An 18781-nucleotide genomic window follows, 5' to 3' on the forward strand; every position below is an offset into this window, starting at 1 on the left:
GAGAGATCTGCTGTTCCTAGTGATCAGGAGCAGAGATCTATCTATACTTCCTGTCAGTACACTGACCCCACAGTTCAAAATATCACCCTAGGGAACACTTAACCCCTTGATCGCTACCCAGTGTTAACCCCTTCCCTGCCAGTGACATTTATACAGTAATCAGTGGCTATTTTCAGCACTGATCACTGTATAAATGTCACTGGTTCCAAAAAAGTGTCAAAAGTGTCCGATCTGTCCACCACAATGTCGCAGTCCCGCTATAAATCGCAGATCACCACCATTACTTCTAAAAAAACAATAAAAATGCCATAAATCTATCCCCTATTTTGTAGACACTATAACTTTTGCGCAAACCAAATTCTTATTTTTTTTTCTCCAAATCATGATCGAAAATGCCGTTGCACAAGAGTTATAGATTTTGTTTTGCTCAAGAACACAAAACGCTTTCTCCACTGCAGACACTGCCATTTTGACTGACTAGTCACGTGACTTCTCTTAGTGGCAGGACACAAACTTTGAGTACAACTACCTAACGGTTTGCAGTTGTGGTCCGTGTCTTCAACTGTTACTGTTTTACAGCATCTCAAGACTGAATCCCCCTGTATTTGTACTAAAAGTTATAAAAATGCTTCCTGAAGACAGTTTCATTTCATAATCTGTAGTGACTGATGGAATGCTTAACAGCTTCTCTGTACTTTTGTGCTTCACCGACTTGCTGACGGTCATCTTGACATAAGGACAAGGTGGCATATACACTAGATTGCTGACATATCTGCATTGATGTCTGAAAACAGTCTTTTGTTGTAGATTTATTTGTGTGCTGGGATATTGGAAACATTTTCTTACATTGATAAATATATTTTTGTACATTTAATTAATTTAATAGGTTTGAATGATGGCTATTTTCTTTATTTATTATTGCCATTTATATAGTGCAGTGCTTTACATTTCGTACATTCACATTTATTTATTACAGGTACTTATGAATTTATGCAGCACTTTACATATTTAGATTTAAAATTCACATCAGTCCCTGCCCTGCCCGGAGCTTACAATCTAAGGTCCCTAACTCACTCACTCATTCATACATACACATTTATACATACACATTCTAGGCCCAATTTAGACAGCAGCCAATTACCCTACCAGCATACCAAAAAGTACTTTTTACATGGTGTCGCAGCTAAAGGGGAGGCGGAAATGTGAAAAAAAACTACAAAATAAATGTTTATCCTCTAAGAAAAAAATGTACCAGCATGCTGTTCATTAATGCAAGACAACAAATTCCCTTTCTGGACATTAAAACCCACAGGATCATAAACAGGCTGCCACTGCTCACAATTATACATTTGTGAAAGACTCACTCTCCTACTCTATACTGAAAGTTTTGCTTTCTAGTAGACAATAGGAAATCTCCAAACTACGGCCCTCCAGCTGCTGTGGAACTACACTTCCCATGAGGCATTATGAAACACTGACATTCACAGACATGACTAAGCGTGATGGGAATTGTAGTTCCTGAACAACTGGAGGGCCATAAAACTCACACACACTACTTTCTTTAGCAATAAAAAAAAAATACTGAAACCAGTAACATCACTAAACTGTGGGTTCAGTGCCCCAAAAGCAGGTGGTGTTTATACAGTATACAAAAAGTAAAAAATAAAAAGTATTAACAGACAATCATGCAAGCAGAACTATCATTTTAAATGAATAAAAAATATGAAAGTATTACCAAAGTATATTTCTGCACCAGGATCTCGAAAAATGTCTCAGTCGATAACAGCTATCATGTGGACCTCAGAATAAGAACAGTCGTTGGATTAAGGCCTTTACTATACACTATTTGATTTCAAATTTGAGTTTCCAGCTCCTCTAGTCTCCTGTAGGAAAATGGAGCCAGTAGTTGCATGATAGCTAATTTCCACAGGCAGGTTTACGTTTCACAAACACACCCCCAATACTGTACAGTATTATGTAATACAAATATACTGTATTAGCAAATATGGAACGCTAATCAATATATCTTTTTCATTTATTTTACCTGTTCACACTTCCTCAATATTTAGTATAATAGTAGTTGTAGCTACTGAGTTTTAGAGTGATTCTAAAGGCTCACCTTTTTTTAATAACAAACACAGATCACCCCCAATCCTTTTCTACTAGAATTCCCTGCTGGCTATCCAACTCACCCCCCTCCTCGCTAAGTACCCCCATAGCAAGCCATTTAATATAGGGGCACTCGCACGTGCACGCTCCCAAGCTGGCTCTATGTGTCCAGAAGACACATAGAGCACGGCTCGGCCCAGTCCCCCGCTCCCTCCTCACTGGCTGTGATTGAACGCAACAGAAGCCAATGGCTCCAACTGCTGTGTCTGAGCCAATGAGGAAATAGCCTCTGCTCTCGTGCACATCGCTGGATCGAGATCAAGCTCAGGTAAGTATAAGGGGGGCTGGGGAGGGGAAATGGGTGCAGAAGATTTTTTCCCTTGAAGCATAAAATGCATTCGTGTGAAAAAAACTTCTTCCTTCTCTACCAACACCTTTTAATTGTGGCTGGTAAAACAGCAATTTAACCGCTTGCTGCCTGCCGGCCATCTAATTGTCTCCCGCCGCGTCACTGGAAACCCGAAGCGCGTGCCTGGTGGCCGCGATGTTCACTGGGCACCCGCGATTGCCCAGTAACGAAGCAGGACCGTGGATCTGTGTGTGTAAACACCCAGATCCACGTCCTGTCAGGTGAGAGGAGACCGATGGTGTGGTCCTTTTACAGAGGAACACCGATGGGTCTCCTCCCCTTGTGAGTCCCCTCCCCCTACAGTTAGAATCACTGCCTAGGACACATATTTAACCCCTTGATCGCCCCCTAGTGTTAACCTTTTCCCTGACAGTCACATGTATACAGTAATAAATGCATTTTTATAGCACGGATTGCTGTATAAATGTGAATGGTCCCAAAATGTTGTCAAAAGTGTCCGATATGTCCGCCACAATATCGCAGTCACGATTAAAATCGCACATCGCCGCCATTACTAGTAAAAAAAACAAAAATTATAAAAATGCTATAAATCTATCCCCTATTTTGAAGACGCTATAACTTTTGCGCAAACCAATCAATATACGCTTATTGCGATTTTTCTTTTACCAAAAATATGTAGAAGAATACATATCGGCCTAAACTGAGGAATACATTTGTTTAAAAAAAATTGGATGTTTATTATAGCAAAAAGTAAAAAATATTGTGTTTTTTTTTTTTCAAACTTGTCACTGTTTTTTTGTTTATAGCGCAAGAAATAAAAACCGCAGAGGTGATCAAATACTGCCAAAAGAAAGCTCTATTTGTGGTGAAAGAATTATAAAAAATGTATTTGGGTACAGCGTTGCATGACCATGCAATTGTCATTCAAAGTGTGACAGCGCTGAAAGCTAATAAAATGGCTTTGGCAGGAAAGGGGGGGGAAAGTGCCCTGTACTGAGGTGGTTAAACACACTCCTAGCTGGTAATAGGCTTTCTGGTGGAAGTGATTTGTGCAGCTGTAAATCACTTTCACTTTTCACTTTCAATAATGGTCCTAAACCCCTTCCCCCCACAACATGTATCCTGAGCTCTGCTGTCCTTTCTTCAGACCCAGGAACAGCATGGTGGGTGTAGACAGATGGATTAAAGGAATGTTGGCTGATCACCCCTCTGGTAAATGAATACGGAAGCAATTCACTTTACTTCTGGGCTTGTCTGTCACTTTACTTGGCTGCATTGGACAGCAAAGAAGCTAATTGTCATGGTCTTACCTCTCTCCTGTCTCCTTCGTTTGACATGTGCTGGCGGCCATCTTGGTTTCTAGGTCTCTTGTAGCCTCCCACCCTGCGGCTCCTCCTTCCCACTGGGAGGAGCTGGATGCCTGGCTCACATATATAGGAGGTCTGTGACTTCAGTTCCTTGCTTGGTCCTCCTGTGTGGACATGCTTCTAAGACTGCTGCTGCTTCTGGTTCTGATCCTGGCTTCGTCTGACTTCCCTGCTGGTTCCTGATCCTGGCTTCGTCTGACTACCCTTCTGGTTCCTGACCTCTGGTTTCACCATCCGTTGGACTTTTGCTTTACAGCTTGATTTTCAATAAAGCCTTCTTATTTTCACTTATCTCTTGTTGTACGTCTGGTTCATGGTTCCGTAACATTAGGACCAAGCCATGAATTTTGACGGTACAGAGCCATCCTCGCTACCCACGCTGGTTGCCAGACTTGATCAGCTGGAGTCCCTGTTGGGTCAGTTCGCCGTGGCGTTGCAAACCCTGCTTGAACGCACGGCTCATGTCGCTCCCGTTGCCGATGGGTCGGTTGTCGCTCCTGGGCCCGCTCCTACTGCCGCTCCGGTTGTTGCGCCAGAGTCTACCCCGACACCTGATGTTGCGCCTGCGGTGTTTCGGGGTATGTCCGGTTCTGCCCCCCTTCCACAACGTTTTGGGGGAGAGCCAACTCAGTGCCGAGGTTTCCTTAACCAAGTGGGCATTTATTTCGAGTTGCTGCCACATGCCTTTCCCACTGAGAGATCAAAGGTGGGCTTCTTGATCTCGCTGCTCTCGGACAAGGCCTTGGCCTGGGCCAGCCCTTTATGGGAGAACAACAATCCGGTGGTTGCCGAGTTTTCCGGTTTTGTTGCTTCTCTTCGGAAGGTATTCGATGTGCCGGCTCGCGCCGCCTCTGCTGCGAAGCTCCTTATGTCCGTCAGACAGGGTTCACGATCCGTAGCCGAATACGCCATTGAGTTTCGTACCCTGGCAGCAGAGGTAGGTTGGAATAATGAGGCTCTGGTCGCTGCTTTCTCTCATGGTCTCTCGGATGCCTTGAAGGATGAGGTTGCAGCTAAGGACCTACCAGTGGAGCTCGAGGCTCTTATTTCTTTCCTGATTTTGATTGACACCAGACTCAGGGAGAGACCTTCCTTTAAGGAGCGCCTGCGGAGGCCTCCTAACAGTTTGGCGCCTACTTTTGCTGTCCCACCCGTGCCTCCCTCTCCTCCCACGCCTCCTGGTGTTGACTTGTCTGGGGGTGAACCCATGCAGCTGGGGTTTGCTCGCCTGTCCGAGGGGGAGAGGGTACTCCGGAGACGCGAGGGCCGATGCATGTACTGTGGTCTCGGTGGGCATTTTCGGTTGGCATGTCCGAACCGTCCGGGAAACGCTCGCACCTGAGATCCTGTCGGGGGCAGATCTTGGGTGGAGTCTCCTCGTCCCCGGTTTCCCGTGTTGATAAACCACTGATCACTGTTGTCCTCTCCTGGGTCGGGGGCTCGGTGACGACCCAGGCGTTGGTGGACTCTGGTGCTGGTGGTTTTTTCATTGATAGTGAGTTCGCTGCCGCCAATTCCATTCCTCTACAGGCTCGAGGTTCCCCGCTGGCTCTAGAGGCGATAGACGGCAGACCCCTCCAGCCGTCACACGTGACTCATGAGACCCTTCCAGTGGGGATAGCCATTGGTGTCGCTCACAGAGAGTCGGTCTGCTTCCAAGTTATTTCGTCTCCACACTACTCGGTGGTCTTGGGGTACCCCTGGCTCCAGAAGCATAATCCGACTTTCGACTGGAGATCGGCCGAGATCCTCTCATGGTCACCACAGTGTGGGGCTAAGTGCATCCATGGGCCTGTCAAGTTGCTGTGTACTTCCTCGGACTCTCTGTTGCCTCCTGAATACGAGGAGTACCGGGATGTATTCGATAAGGTACGCGCAGTTGCCCTACCTCCGCACCGCCCCTATGATTGTGCAATAGAGTTACAACCTGGTGCCGTTCCTCCTCGCGGCAGGGTCTATCCACTGTCGGTTGCGGAGAATGAGGCCATGGAGGAGTACGTGATGGAGGCGCTGTCCCGTGGTCACATTCGCAAATCCTCGTCCCCGGCAGGGGCTGGATTTTTCTTTGTGAAAAAGAAGGGCGGTGAGTTGAGGCCTTGCATCGATTACAGGGGTCTCAATCGCATCACGATCAAGAACGCTTACCCGATACCCTTGATTTCTGAGCTGTTCGATCGCCTGAGAGGGGCCACGGTCTTTACCAAACTCGACCTGAGGGCGGCATATAACCTGGTAAGGATCAAGGCGGGCGATGAGTGGAAGACCGCGTTCAACACCAGGACCGGTCATTATGAATCCTTGGTTATGCCCTTTGGGTTGTGCAATGCGCCCGCAGTCTTTCAGGAATTCATCAACGATGTTTTCCGTGACCTGTTGCAGCAGTGTGTGGTGGTCTATTTGGATGACATCTTGGTATATTCTGAATCCATGGAGGCCCACATTCTGGATGTCAAACGAGTGTTGCAACGGTTACGAGAGAACAAGCTGTTCGGTAAGCTTGAGAAATGCGAATTTCACCGATCCCAGGTAACCTTCCTAGGTTACATCATTTCTGCTGAGGGGTTCTCCATGGATCCTGAGAAGGTCTCGGCTGTCTTACAGTGGCCCCAGCCCAGTGGTCTTCGTTCCCTGCAGCGCTTTTTGGGCTTCGCCAATTATTATCGGAAGTTCATCAGGGACTTCTCCATGCTGGCCAAGCCTCTCACGGATCTGACCAGGAAGGGCAGTAATTCCCAGGTCTGGCCGCTCGAGGCCATCCGGGCTTTTGAGGCCCTAAAATCCGCCTTTGTGTCAGCTCCGATTCTGTCTCATCCCAACCCTGGGTTGCCCTTTGTCCTCGAGGTGGACGCGTCCGAGACGGGAGTAGGCGCCCTTCTGTCTCAGCGTAGGACACCAGAGGGTCCGCTGCTTCCTTGTGGGTTTTACTCCCGGAAACTGTCACCCGCGGAGTGCAACTATCAGATTGGTGACAGGGAGTTATTGGCCATAGTGCAGGCTCTCAAAGAGTGGAGGCACTTGCTCGAGGGCTCGGTGGTTCCGGTTCTCATCCTGACGGACCACAAGAATCTGACCTACCTTTCTGAGGCCAAGAGATTGACACCACGTCAGGCCAGATGGGCTCTGACGTTTTAATTACGTGGTCTCCTACCTACCTGGTTCCAAGAACATCAGGGCGGATGCCTTATCACGGCAGTACTCCGAGCTGTCCAGGGAGGAATCTATACCGACTTCGGTCATACCTCCGAATCAGATCCTGGCCGCCATTCGCACCAGCCTGACCTCTCCCCTTGGTGAGCAGATTTTGGCGGCTCAGTCTGGTGCTCCCTCTGGGACACCCAACGGCAGATGTTTTGTGCCTGAGGAGTTGCGCACTCGGTTGTTGCGAACCTACCATAACTCCAAGACCGCGGGGCATCCTGGTAAGAATCAGCTGTCCTGGGCTGTTTCACGTCTGTTCTGGTGGCCTTCCCTACGTTCCGACATCGCCGCATATGTAGCGGCATGCTCCGTTTGTGCCCAAAGTAAGTCCCCTCGGCACCTTCCGTTGGGCCTGCTGCAACCCATAGCCACCGGGGAGCGCCCATGGTCACACCTGGGGATGGATTTCATTGTGGACCTCCCTGCATCCCGAGGCCATACGGTCATTCTCATGATTGTGGATCGGTTTTCCAAAATGTGCCACTGTGTTCCTCTCAAGAAGTTACCCTCTGCACAAGAGTTGGCCACGATTTTTGCCCGGGAGGTCTTCCGGTTGCACGGTTTGCCCAAGGAGATAGTGTCGGATCGGGGGAGTCAGTTTGTGTCCAGGTTCTGGCGCGCCTTTTGCTCCCAGTTGGGGATTCATCTCTCCTTCTCCTCGGCCTACCACCCTCAGTCCAATGGGGCCGCAGAACGATCCAATCAGGCCTTGGAGCAATTCCTTCGTTGCTATGTCTCCGATCACCAGGACAATTGGGTTGACCTCCTGCCTTGGGCTGAGTTTGCCAGGAACACGGCTGTGAACTCTTCCTCTGGGACGTCTCCCTTCATGGCCAATTATGGGTTCCAACCTGCCGTGTTACCGGAGGCATTCTCTCCCCAGGATATTCCGGCTGTGGAGGATCACCTTTCTGCTCTACGTGCTTCTTGGGTACAGATCCAGAGGTCCCTTGAGGTCTCTGCGCAGCGCCAGAAACTCCAGGCTGATCGCAGACGAGCGCCTGCTCCTTCCTACCAGGTCGGAGACCGTGTATGGTTGTCCACTCGCAACCTCAACCTTCGAGTGCCCACTCCCAAGCTGGCTCCTCGCTTTGTTGGTCCCTTCCGAGTGCTTCGCAGGGTAAACCCGGTAGCCTATGCCCTTGCGCTTCCTCCTGGCATGCGGATCTCCAACGTGTTTCATGTCTCCCTGTTGAAGCCACTGGTGTGCAATCGCTTCACTTCCTCGGTTCCTCGGCCTCGTCCGGTCCAAGTGGGCAATCACGAGGAGTATGAGGTGAGCAATATCCTGGACTCACGCCTGGTCCGCGGTCGGGTGCAGTTTTTGGTCCACTGGCGTGGTTATGGCCCTGAGGAGCGTTCCTGGGTTCCCTCCGCAGATGTCCATGCTCCTGCCTTGCTCCGAGCCTTCCACGCACGCTTCCCTCAGAAACCGTTTTTTGCACCGCGGAGGAGGGGCCCTTGAGGGGGAGGTACTGTCATGGTCTTACCTCTCTCCTGTCTCCTTCGTTTGACATGTGCTGGCGGCCATCTTGGTTTCTAGGTCTCTTGTAGCCTCCCACCCTGCGGCTCCTCCTTCCCACTGGGAGGAGCTGGATGCCTGGCTCACATATATAGGAGGTCTGTGACTTCAGTTCCTTGCTTGGTCCTCCTGTGTGCACATGCTTCTAAGACTGCTGCTGCTTCTGGTTCTGATCCTGGCTTCGTCTGACTTCCCTGCTGGTTCCTGATCCTGGCTTCGTCTGACTACCCTTCTGGTTCCTGACCTCTGGTTTCACCATCCGTTGGACTTTTGCTTTACAGCTTGATTTTCAATAAAGCCTTCTTATTTTCACTTATCTCTTGTTGTACGTCTGGTTCATGGTTCCGTAACACTAATGGAGCTTAAACTGGATCTGCAACATATAATACATAAAAAAACACAAAAACATGTAAAAATGTTCTTAAGTTCCCCCTGGCCATACGGACATGCACATAAGAATATAAACAGATGCGGATTGCGCTACACATTTTGCATATCTCTGCAAATGGTGTGAGAACAATCATTCTAGGGCCATTGTTCACTGTTAACTCTAAACTGATCATTTGCAAAAGCTAATAATGTGTTGCCTATGAACAATTTTGTGCACTGAAGTTTGTTATAGTTTTAGAAGCACATGTAAAACCATTTTTTATTAATAAAAGGTGCAGTTTTTATTAAAAATAAAAAATATATACATTATAAAAATATATATTACTGTTGCCTGTATATATAATAATTGTGAAGTTGTATATAGACTTGTGGCACTAGTAAACTGTCTTTTATCTGCCTATATGATAAACATTCACCTTTTGCAGTGCCCGGCAGATGACTTTGTACGCTTCTGTGGACCCAGTTGTGACCCTTAAACCCCGGAAGATTTTACCCCCTTCCTGACCAGAGCATTTTTTGTGATTCGGCACTGCATCGCTTTAGCTGACAATTTTGCGTCCTCTTTTTCCCACAAATAGAGCTTTCTTTTGGTGGTATTTGATCACCTCTGTGGTTTTTATTTTGTGCGCTATAAACAAAAAAAAGGCAGTCAATTTTGAAAAAACGCAATATTTTTTACTTTTTGCTATAATAAATAGCCGCCCAAAAAATAAATAAAAAATGTACTTCTTCCACAGTTTAGGCCAATATGTATTCTTCTACATATTTTTTGGCACTGGCAGGGAAGGAGTTAAACACTAGGGGACGATCAAGGGGTTAAGTGTGTCCGAGGGAGTGATTCTAACTGTGGGGGGATGGGCTCACTACAACATGATAGAGATCACTGCTCCTGATGACATGTTGCTAGGCAGAACAAGGAAATGCCTTGTTTACATAGGCATCCTCCCATTCTGCCTCTCCTCACCGCAATCGCGGGCCACCGGCAAACATCGAGTTCGCAGGCCCCGCAGGCACACTGCCACAGTGCGCGGCATGCACGCTAGGCGGAAAGTTCAAAGGGACTTACATGTACGCCCATTTGCCTGCCTGTGCCATTCTGCTAATGTATATGTGTGTGCGCCAGTCAGCAAGTGGTTAGGCTGGCCATACACTAGTAGATTTTCATTAAAATGTTTTTGTTTTAGGAATGTTTGTTCAAGTTTCCAGTTGTTAGTGGGGTCAAATTGATGGTTATTTTTGACCACAGTGAAGAGAAAATTTGAGGAGCATGATGGAAAATGTATCTCAAACTAACAGATTTTTAACAGTGTACGTGGTTTTCGTTCAGTAAGGTCCATTAATTTAAAAATAGTAAAATGTTTAATGCAAACACATTTTTTAAGTACTTTTGCATGACATTTGTCAAGTCACCAAATGTATTGAGAATTTTCGCAAACATGTTGGTGTGTAAATCTACCTACTGGTGTATGACCAGCTTACTTTCTGCCATATCATTGTTTACTGTATAGCTACAATATAACACTGGTTTCTGCTGTCTGTAAAGCAGGGTAAACACGGACCAATTTTTTTTTATTCAATGGAAAAAAACTGACAGATCCGCACAAGGAGAACAACAAGGACTCTCCCTGAATTCTGTTAAACAGAAAACAGTACACACATGCCAAAATACTGGCCAAATTTTGATACACGTATACCCAGCTTAAGATTGTGTTGTTTGAAGGCTACATGTAGAAATCTCACTCTTTTTTTAAATATTGTAACTTTTTGGGCAATTGCAACTGACTTCCAGAATGATCATGGTTAATTATGCAGTTTTCTGTTCCCTTTCTAGGTGTCGGGCAAAGGACAGCAGAGTGTGGAGAAAGCTTTAAATTTGTTTGCTCAGTTGATCAACAACAAGATTTTCCTGTTAACTTTTATCCGCACTCTGGAAATGCAGCGTAGTTTTTCCATGCGTGATAGAGGGAACGTGGCATCTCTAATCATGACTGTTCTACAAGGAAAGCTGGAATATGCCACAGATGTTTTGAAACAACTACTGTCGGACCTAATTGAGAAGAACTTGGAGAACAAGAATCACCCCAAGCTTCTGTTGCGGAGGTAACATTTGCAGATGCAAACAAAAAAATGTCAGTTAGTATCATGCTGAAAACAAAGTTCTGTCACTGATATGGTTGAACTTAGAATCTCAGGATACTTTAAATGCAATCTGTGGTCAGGGTGTTTTTTTTTTTTAGCCATGAGAAAAGGTATTTTTTTTTTTTTTTTTTTTTAAGTATTTAATCTTTCAAGAACCTTTTGAGGTATGGGAAATTATTTTTAGAATGTATTTAGATTGGCTGATTGACTTTTACTGGAGTGATGAAGGTTGTGTAAAGTCTTAAGCTGGCCATAGATGAATCAAATCTTGGGTTTTTGTACCCGAGTGAATAATGCCGCGTACACACAATCATTTTTCGATATGTAGAAAAAACAAAGTTTTTCCAACTTCATCATTAAAACGACGTTGCCCACACACCATCGTTTTAAAAAAATGCTCTAGCAAAGCGCGGTGACGTACAACACGTACAACGCCACTCTAAAGGGGAAGTTCCATGCGGATGACGCCACCCTTGGGGCTGCTTTAGCTGATTCCGTGTTAGTAAAAGACGATTCACGCTTTTCTGTCTGTTACAGCGTGATGAATGTGCTTAATTACGAATGGTAGTTTTACCAGAATGAGCGCTTCTGAGCATGCGCAGGTTTTTAACGTCGTTTTAGCCCACACACGATAATTTTTTACAACCCGAAAAAATGCAGCATGTTTGAAATTTTTTTTTTTCAGAACCCCGAAAAATTATGTGAAGCCCGCACACGATCATTTTAAATGGAATTTTTTTAAAACCACGTTTTTTTCATGCCGGAAAATGATCGTGTGTACGCGGCATAACTTTTGGGTGAACACAATAGCTCCGTTGGAGGGATTTGCCCATCAACACTTTTAAAATGACCTGTGCTGAAAAATAATAGTTTTGAAGTGAGGTTCTGACATACATATTTCTATCCTTAAGAAATAATTACCATTTCTCTACCCATAATTGTTTAAATCTGAATCGGCCCTGTTATTTGGATTTAGGATGGAAATGACACATGCCCTGTGTTTTTAATATAAAGTTATTATAAAATAAATTGGGGAGGCTGCCTTTACTGGCCTCTGGCCTTAATGCTTTGATTCACTGCCTTAAATCAAGATAGGGTAGCGATAGCAGCCTCCATGTTTCACTCATGACATGTGGCTTTATGAAATCAGTGTTATATTTTGAGTTGAGAATACCTGGGATGCCCTGGCAATCCTTGCTTGACAGTGCTGAGCCCTGCAGGAGTCCATGTTCTACTGTGAAATGCTTTTGAAGCCAGTTTTATCTACCAGTGTAATGTTTGTTTTATTACACAGTGGTAGAAAATTCACTCAGAATTATTTATTGGTGATGATGAATATGTATGTGGATTTTACATGATTAGACGGGAGTCACAGCCACGTCACGGCCTTATTATATGCTTACCTGTAGGTACACACAAAAAAGGAAGACTTTACTACCACTCTAAAGTGAACCTGTGTCTAGATAATACATACTAAAGTGTTTTCATATTTTGTTCTTCAATCTAATCTTATTAAAAATTATTATACAGACATAAGAAAATACAAACATAAACAAATTCATACATATATAGATAGCATAGTCATTTCATCAAACAGATTTTAAACACAAATACACAGATCTAAGAAAACCACAACAAATGTATGTACTATATTGAAACTTTACTTATCACATCCATAATTACTTTATTTCCCTAGGAGCTTTCTAATTTGTTGTTGTTTCCCTGTAAACCCTCCAGGGGGTCCATATCTGGCGGCATTTTTCGTATATGTCCAAATCATGTGCTAAGAGTATCTCCATCCTCTCTATACAATCCATTTCTATAGCCCATTCCTTAACCGATGGGGATTGTATTGACCGCCAGTGCCGCGGTATAACCAATCTCGCCGCTGTTAACCAATGTCTAAGAAGACTCTTTTTTGATGTTTTTATATGGTCCGGGTAAGATAGAGAGCAGGGTAATTTGAGGCGTATTGGGGACTAACTGTAACTTTAGTATATAGTTGCATAATCCTTTCCCAAAAGGTCAAATTTTAGGGCATTCCCACCAGATATGTAACAGCGAACCCTTGGCAACATGACACCGCCAGCATACATCAAATGTATCTGGGTATATACGCTGGAGTGACAATGGACTCCAGTACCAACAGGAGAGGAGCTTATAGCTAGTCTCTTGTGCTTTAATTGTTAGTGACAGACAATGTGTTAGGTTATCCCACTTTCCAGCTTCAGTTTGAAAATTAAGCTCATTTACCCATTTGTTTATGTATTCCGGAGGCTCGGGATGATTTTTTATAGTAAACATCTTATATATTGTTAATAGAACATGTTTTGGATTAGAGTCTTGCAACAAAAGAAGTTCAAACTGGCTCAAATCTATAGAAGGATTTATTTGAGGGGATAGAGGACAACAATTGTAATAATTGCCGATATTTCAACCATTGCATAAATGAGAGCTGCTGCATAGGGGATAGATTTAATAGAGACGCAAGTGTTCCCTGGCAGAGAATCTGGCTCACTCTTCGATGAGACTCTTTATTCCATGCAAGGAAACGTATCCAGTTTAAAGCCGGTGGGAATTGAGGTTTACCAAATAGGGGTGTCAAAGGGTCCTACTAGTGAGGCTCTAGCTGTGAAGCTGTTTTAAACCAGATATTCAGTAGATGGGATGAAAGAGGGGGCAGAGTAAAGGATAGGTCTCAGTGAATATCACTGGTAGATAAATCTATCTAAAGAAGCGCCTTAAGATCAAATTGGTTCAACCATTGCTCTATTAATACCAGTTCACTAGCCTAGTCTGCCGCCACATAGTAGTAATATAGGTCCACTGCGCCTGCTCCTCCTTTCGTTTTAGGTAACGATAGTGTAGCACTACCCCTGGAGGAGCTGCTGGATTGTTTTGGGTGGCACATTTTCCCGCGTGGTTCTTCCGAATTCCTAGGAGTGAATGGTGCATATAGCAATAGTAAAGGAATGTCCGCAACAAGTGTCTTTTCTGTGCTCTTTATTACCCAGGCGGGTAAAAACAATGAGCCAGTGATGAAAGGATAGAGTTTGGAAGAAGAAGAACAGCAGATTCAGGCGTAGTATTTGGAACAGTCCTGCTCCCATACGTAACACTTTCCGTACCACTCCTGCCTGAGTGAGCTTAGCATACCCAGACAGGCCTCTCTCACTGACCTGGCAGCCGGAGTATCACTCAAACCTTTTGAGGAAAAGTCTCTGCCACAGACCCTCCTTGGAATGAACTTGGATTTGAGGAAAAGTCTCTGCCACATACCCTCCTGGAATGGACTTCAGGGAGACACCTCTGCCACAGGCCCTCTCTGATTGTAAATACGGAGGCAATCCTCCTTAGGTGAATTATGCCTGGATCTCCTTAACGTCCCCTAGGTACCGACTGACAGGTGATCAATCCTTCAGTGTCCGGCTACCTTGAACCCCGGTGGATTGTCGAAATCCTTTTGGATCGCTAGCCTCTCATTGGCGCTCCTCAGATGGACTCCCCACCGAACAGCTATACCGCTTGGGATCCTCAAAAGTGGGAACCCAGTCGATCACTGGGTCCCCGTCCCTGCTCAAATGTTCCGGACCAACATGGTCCAGGAACACTGCGTGGCACACACGTACCAGCCAGGTAGGCCATAATGCTGGGGCACCGTGATGTGGTCACCCTAAAGGTGGGTGCCACACTGGACGAAGAAGACCCAGACTCAATGGCGTCTGTTCCATAAGTACCCTCTCCCAGCATGCCCAGCGAGGACACTCCCTCCTGACTGGCTGCTGGTAAAGGACACCCAAGCCTCAACTCGACTGCTGCCACCAGTCGTCCTGTAGTGGAATAACACCCTAGCAACAACAGAATGAGACCACAGTACAGCTAAGCTGAAACAGAGACCCTACTCAAACACTGTAATTGGAATCAGAGTCATTAGCACTCTGATCACCCTCAAAATTTCAATAGCATCGGTACTTGGAAGTAACCAGGCGCTACAATAGTATTTTCCTGTGTAATCTTGGTATCCTATTACCCCAAATGAACTTTGTAAAAGCCGATTGTAAAGTGGAAAAAAAGATCTAGGGGCAAAGACAGGGGTAGTTTAAAAAAGATATAAGAGCCAAGGTATTGTATCCATTTTCAATATATTGATCTTTCCAAACCATGAATATTGATTAGAGTGATATTTTATAAGATCCTGTAGGGTACGTTGCATAAGAGGGATATAATTTGTTAAATATAACTGGCTCGGTCGGAGGGAATAATAATACCTAGATATTTTAGTGCAGAAGAACAAATTTTAAATAAAAAGTTATTTCGCCGTAACTTGTGGTGTAAGTGACACACTGAGAATTTCAGATTTTGATACATTTACTTTTAAATTGCTCAAGGTTCCAAAACGCTGAAATTCAGATAAAATAGAAGGTATAGAAACGTGTGGGTTTGTAACTTAGAGTAATAGATCATCGGCAAATGTATAAAGTCGATTTTTCTACTTTATAAATACTCTGTGATACAATTGAGCAAAAATGTACAAACGATATCTCCCACACTGATTTCCTCCTCAAAGAATCCTCAAATGCAACTATCAGATTACCTCTCACCTTTTAGGTAGTCTCCAGGACAAAAAAGGGAACCTTTCATCAACAGAGATACAGATGGCAACAAACACATGACTGAGGTTCCAAAACCTCTCCACTTAAAAATTAAAGAAAGTTTTGACTGGAGGTTTTTTAACAGCTTATCCTTGGTACAAGCTTCATGTTGAAATACAAGTGTGATTTTGTGTACATGAAATTGATGTTCCTTCCGGTGTGTTGTTAGAAACTCTAAAGAAATCCTTTGTTAATTTCCCTTGGGAATTGTAGGAGAGGGAAGCAGAGAATGGAAGCTTTTAATATTAGTTCATGACTATTATCGAGTGGGCTAAAAATAGGTGTCGTTTGAGGAATACTAACCCTTGTGCAGCAAGCATATTAATTCAGACTCTCTCTACCATGTAGTTAACTCACTCAGTTCCAAACTGAGAATGTGCTGGCACATAAACCAAAAATATACTATTATGTAAGAAAAAAGGATGGATAAAAGCATAATTCATTGTATCAATGTGTTTATAGATTTATCTTTTTATTCAGATCCACTAATACAACAAATTTGGAGAATAAGTCAATGTTTAAGTGCCCACAAGGCTTATTTTATGCTTGTTTTAGTTTAAGTACATATTCTAAACAAATTATCTCTCTGTACCACTATGCCATTTGTAAGAAATGTTTCCATTGATGTTTTCCTTTGTGAAAGATAAAGAGAAGTATTATTTATTTTATTACCAGTAGGATTGTCTGCAAGGGTTCAAACACTGGCAGATCCAAGAGGCCTCACTGCAAGGACATATCTATTATTTTTGGGAAATAGTAAATATTAATGCGGAGCACAAAAGATCAGCCATGGCTTGAGGGAAAATACTCAGTTAAGGAGAGAGAGAATGAAAACGCTAGACGTATTCCTGCAATTTAATTACATGGTTGGCTGTTTCAAAATGAAATTTGTTTGGTGATGGGATATGGAGTCAGACAGCTTCCTTCAAGAAGGTGGTGGGGGGAGGTCTATGGAGGGCCAAGTAAAACGTTGTATGAAAGGGGTTGCTGATGCAAGAGTGCACAATCAGAGGGAATAAGCAGTGCAGGGTAGAATATGCCGCTTCTGAAAAGCTTGGTATTACAGTATACCATATTTTCCGGTATAAAGTGGCATTTATTTTACAATGCTTTATTGAACTAGTGTCCTGTATTGGGTCACATTATTAATACACATGTAGATCTCTTGTGCATAAAGATAGATGAAATCTATCTGTCTTTTTCATTCTGAGCTAAACTCTTTACAAAAATGTTCCAAATATGGGAGCATAGGTATAGGCGATTCTTGCTTAAAGAAATGACTCCAAAAATTAACAGTAGTTCTCATTAATACTTTACAACAGAGGTCTCCAACCCCCGGGCCGTTGCGTCTCTGCAGCAGGGCCGTGGGTGAGGGAGCCTGGTGCATCACAAGAGTGGGCAGGTGAGAGAGCCCGGGGGATCAGAGGCATGTGGATGAGAGAAGCCACCCGCTTCTCTGCGCCCGCCCCACATCACAGCTCTTCCGCCCTTATATCGCTGGTGTCTGAGGCAAAGAGATGATATAATCTCTCTGCGTCCACACCGCATAACAGCTCTTCCGCCCTCAAAGCACTGGGAATGAATGAGATGCTGAGAGCTCATTGGCCGAGATCGTTATCCCACGGGGAGGGATACAAGCAGCGCAAGTCCATTCTGCAGGGTGTGTGCATTGTGGTAAGTTGGCAGGGTTTTGCAAGTTTCCGGGAGCTATTAGTGTGCAGCAACTTGAGGAAGAGTGTTGAGATGCCGGGGGTGAGAGAAATGTCTGCAGGGAGGTGCAAGGCCAGTTCTGGTGCTGTGTGTGTGTGTGAAGCTAGCTTCACTTCCTCAGTGCATAGTAGTGGTCTCTGCAGTACTGGAGCAATGCATTAGGGCTTTCAACCCATCTGCACCCCCCTTCTGCACATGCCGCCCACCCCCTTTCATTCTATGCCCCCCTTCTGCACATACCACCCACCCCCATTCACTCCGTGCCCCCCTTCTACACATACCACCCACCCCCATTCATTCTGTGCCCCTCTCCTGCACATACCACTCAACCCCATTCACTCGGTACCCCCCTTCTGCACATACCACCCACCACCATTCACTCCGTGCCTCCCTTCTGCACATACTACCCACCCCCATTCACTCCGTGCCCCCCTCCTGCACATACCGCCCACTGCCATACAATCTGTGCCCCTCCTGCACATACCACCCACCGCCATACACTCTGTGCCCCTCCTGCACATACCACCCACCGCCATACCCTCTGTGCCCCTCCTGCACATATCACCCACAGCCATACTCTTTCTTTCTTTTCCCCTCCCTGCCAGCCTATTTGCTTGGATTATACTATGGCTATTTCTCACCAACCAACAGTATTCCCCATCCCGCACCAGTCCCATTGACATCCATCTACCCCCCCCCCCCCCCCATGCCAGCACAAATCCTCCTCCTTTTTTATCCCTATACAGACCAGGATCCCCCAGTTTCAATCTAGTTCTCCTCTACCCATCACTCATCTCCTATTCACTCCCCCCTTTTTACCCCCTCCTTCTTCTCCCCTAACCCATTGTTCCCAGACCCATCCCCACCCCCATTTGTTCAGGGGCTAAGGAAGGACCCTGAGGCAGAGCATCTTACTACTGCTGCTGCTGCTGCTTGTGTGGGTGTGATGTGTACTGTGCCAATCCTTGCTGACCCTCCTCTCCTATTCATCCCATGTGATTGGCGCAATACACATCCCACCCACACAAGCAGCAGCACCACCAGATGCTCCACCCTGTGGTTCTTCCTTAACCCCTGCAAAGGATGTGACATGTGAGTAGGGCCTCATGTCTATATTTTTTGCCTAAGGCCTCACAAAACCTAGAAGATTCAACACCAGCTGTTGCTCCGATAAATTGCCCGTTAAAAATCACTTACCCCCCCTGTGCACGCCCCCCAACCCAAACCCCCCAGGCCTTGACACAATTTTCGTCCACACAGCCGGTCCCCGGTGTCAAAAAGGTTGGGGACCGCTGCTTTACAAGATTACCAGATATGTGCACTT

General features: G+C 45.3%; 1 protein-coding gene across 1 annotated transcript in view; it reads left to right on the top strand.

The window, feature by feature from the left end:
• Nucleotides 1-18781, top strand: part of PLXNA2 (plexin A2) — a 479392-nt gene that overhangs the window by 393872 nt on the left and 66739 nt on the right. Inside the window, exon 22 of the mRNA XM_040337525.1 lies at nt 10788-11056. Coding sequence (XP_040193459.1) covers nt 10788-11056 — 269 coding nt within the window. The remainder of the gene's footprint in view (nt 1-10787; nt 11057-18781) is intronic.

This window comes from Rana temporaria, chromosome 2 (genome assembly GCF_905171775.1).
Source record: "Rana temporaria chromosome 2, aRanTem1.1, whole genome shotgun sequence".
Lineage (NCBI taxonomy): Eukaryota > Metazoa > Chordata > Amphibia > Anura > Ranidae > Rana > Rana temporaria.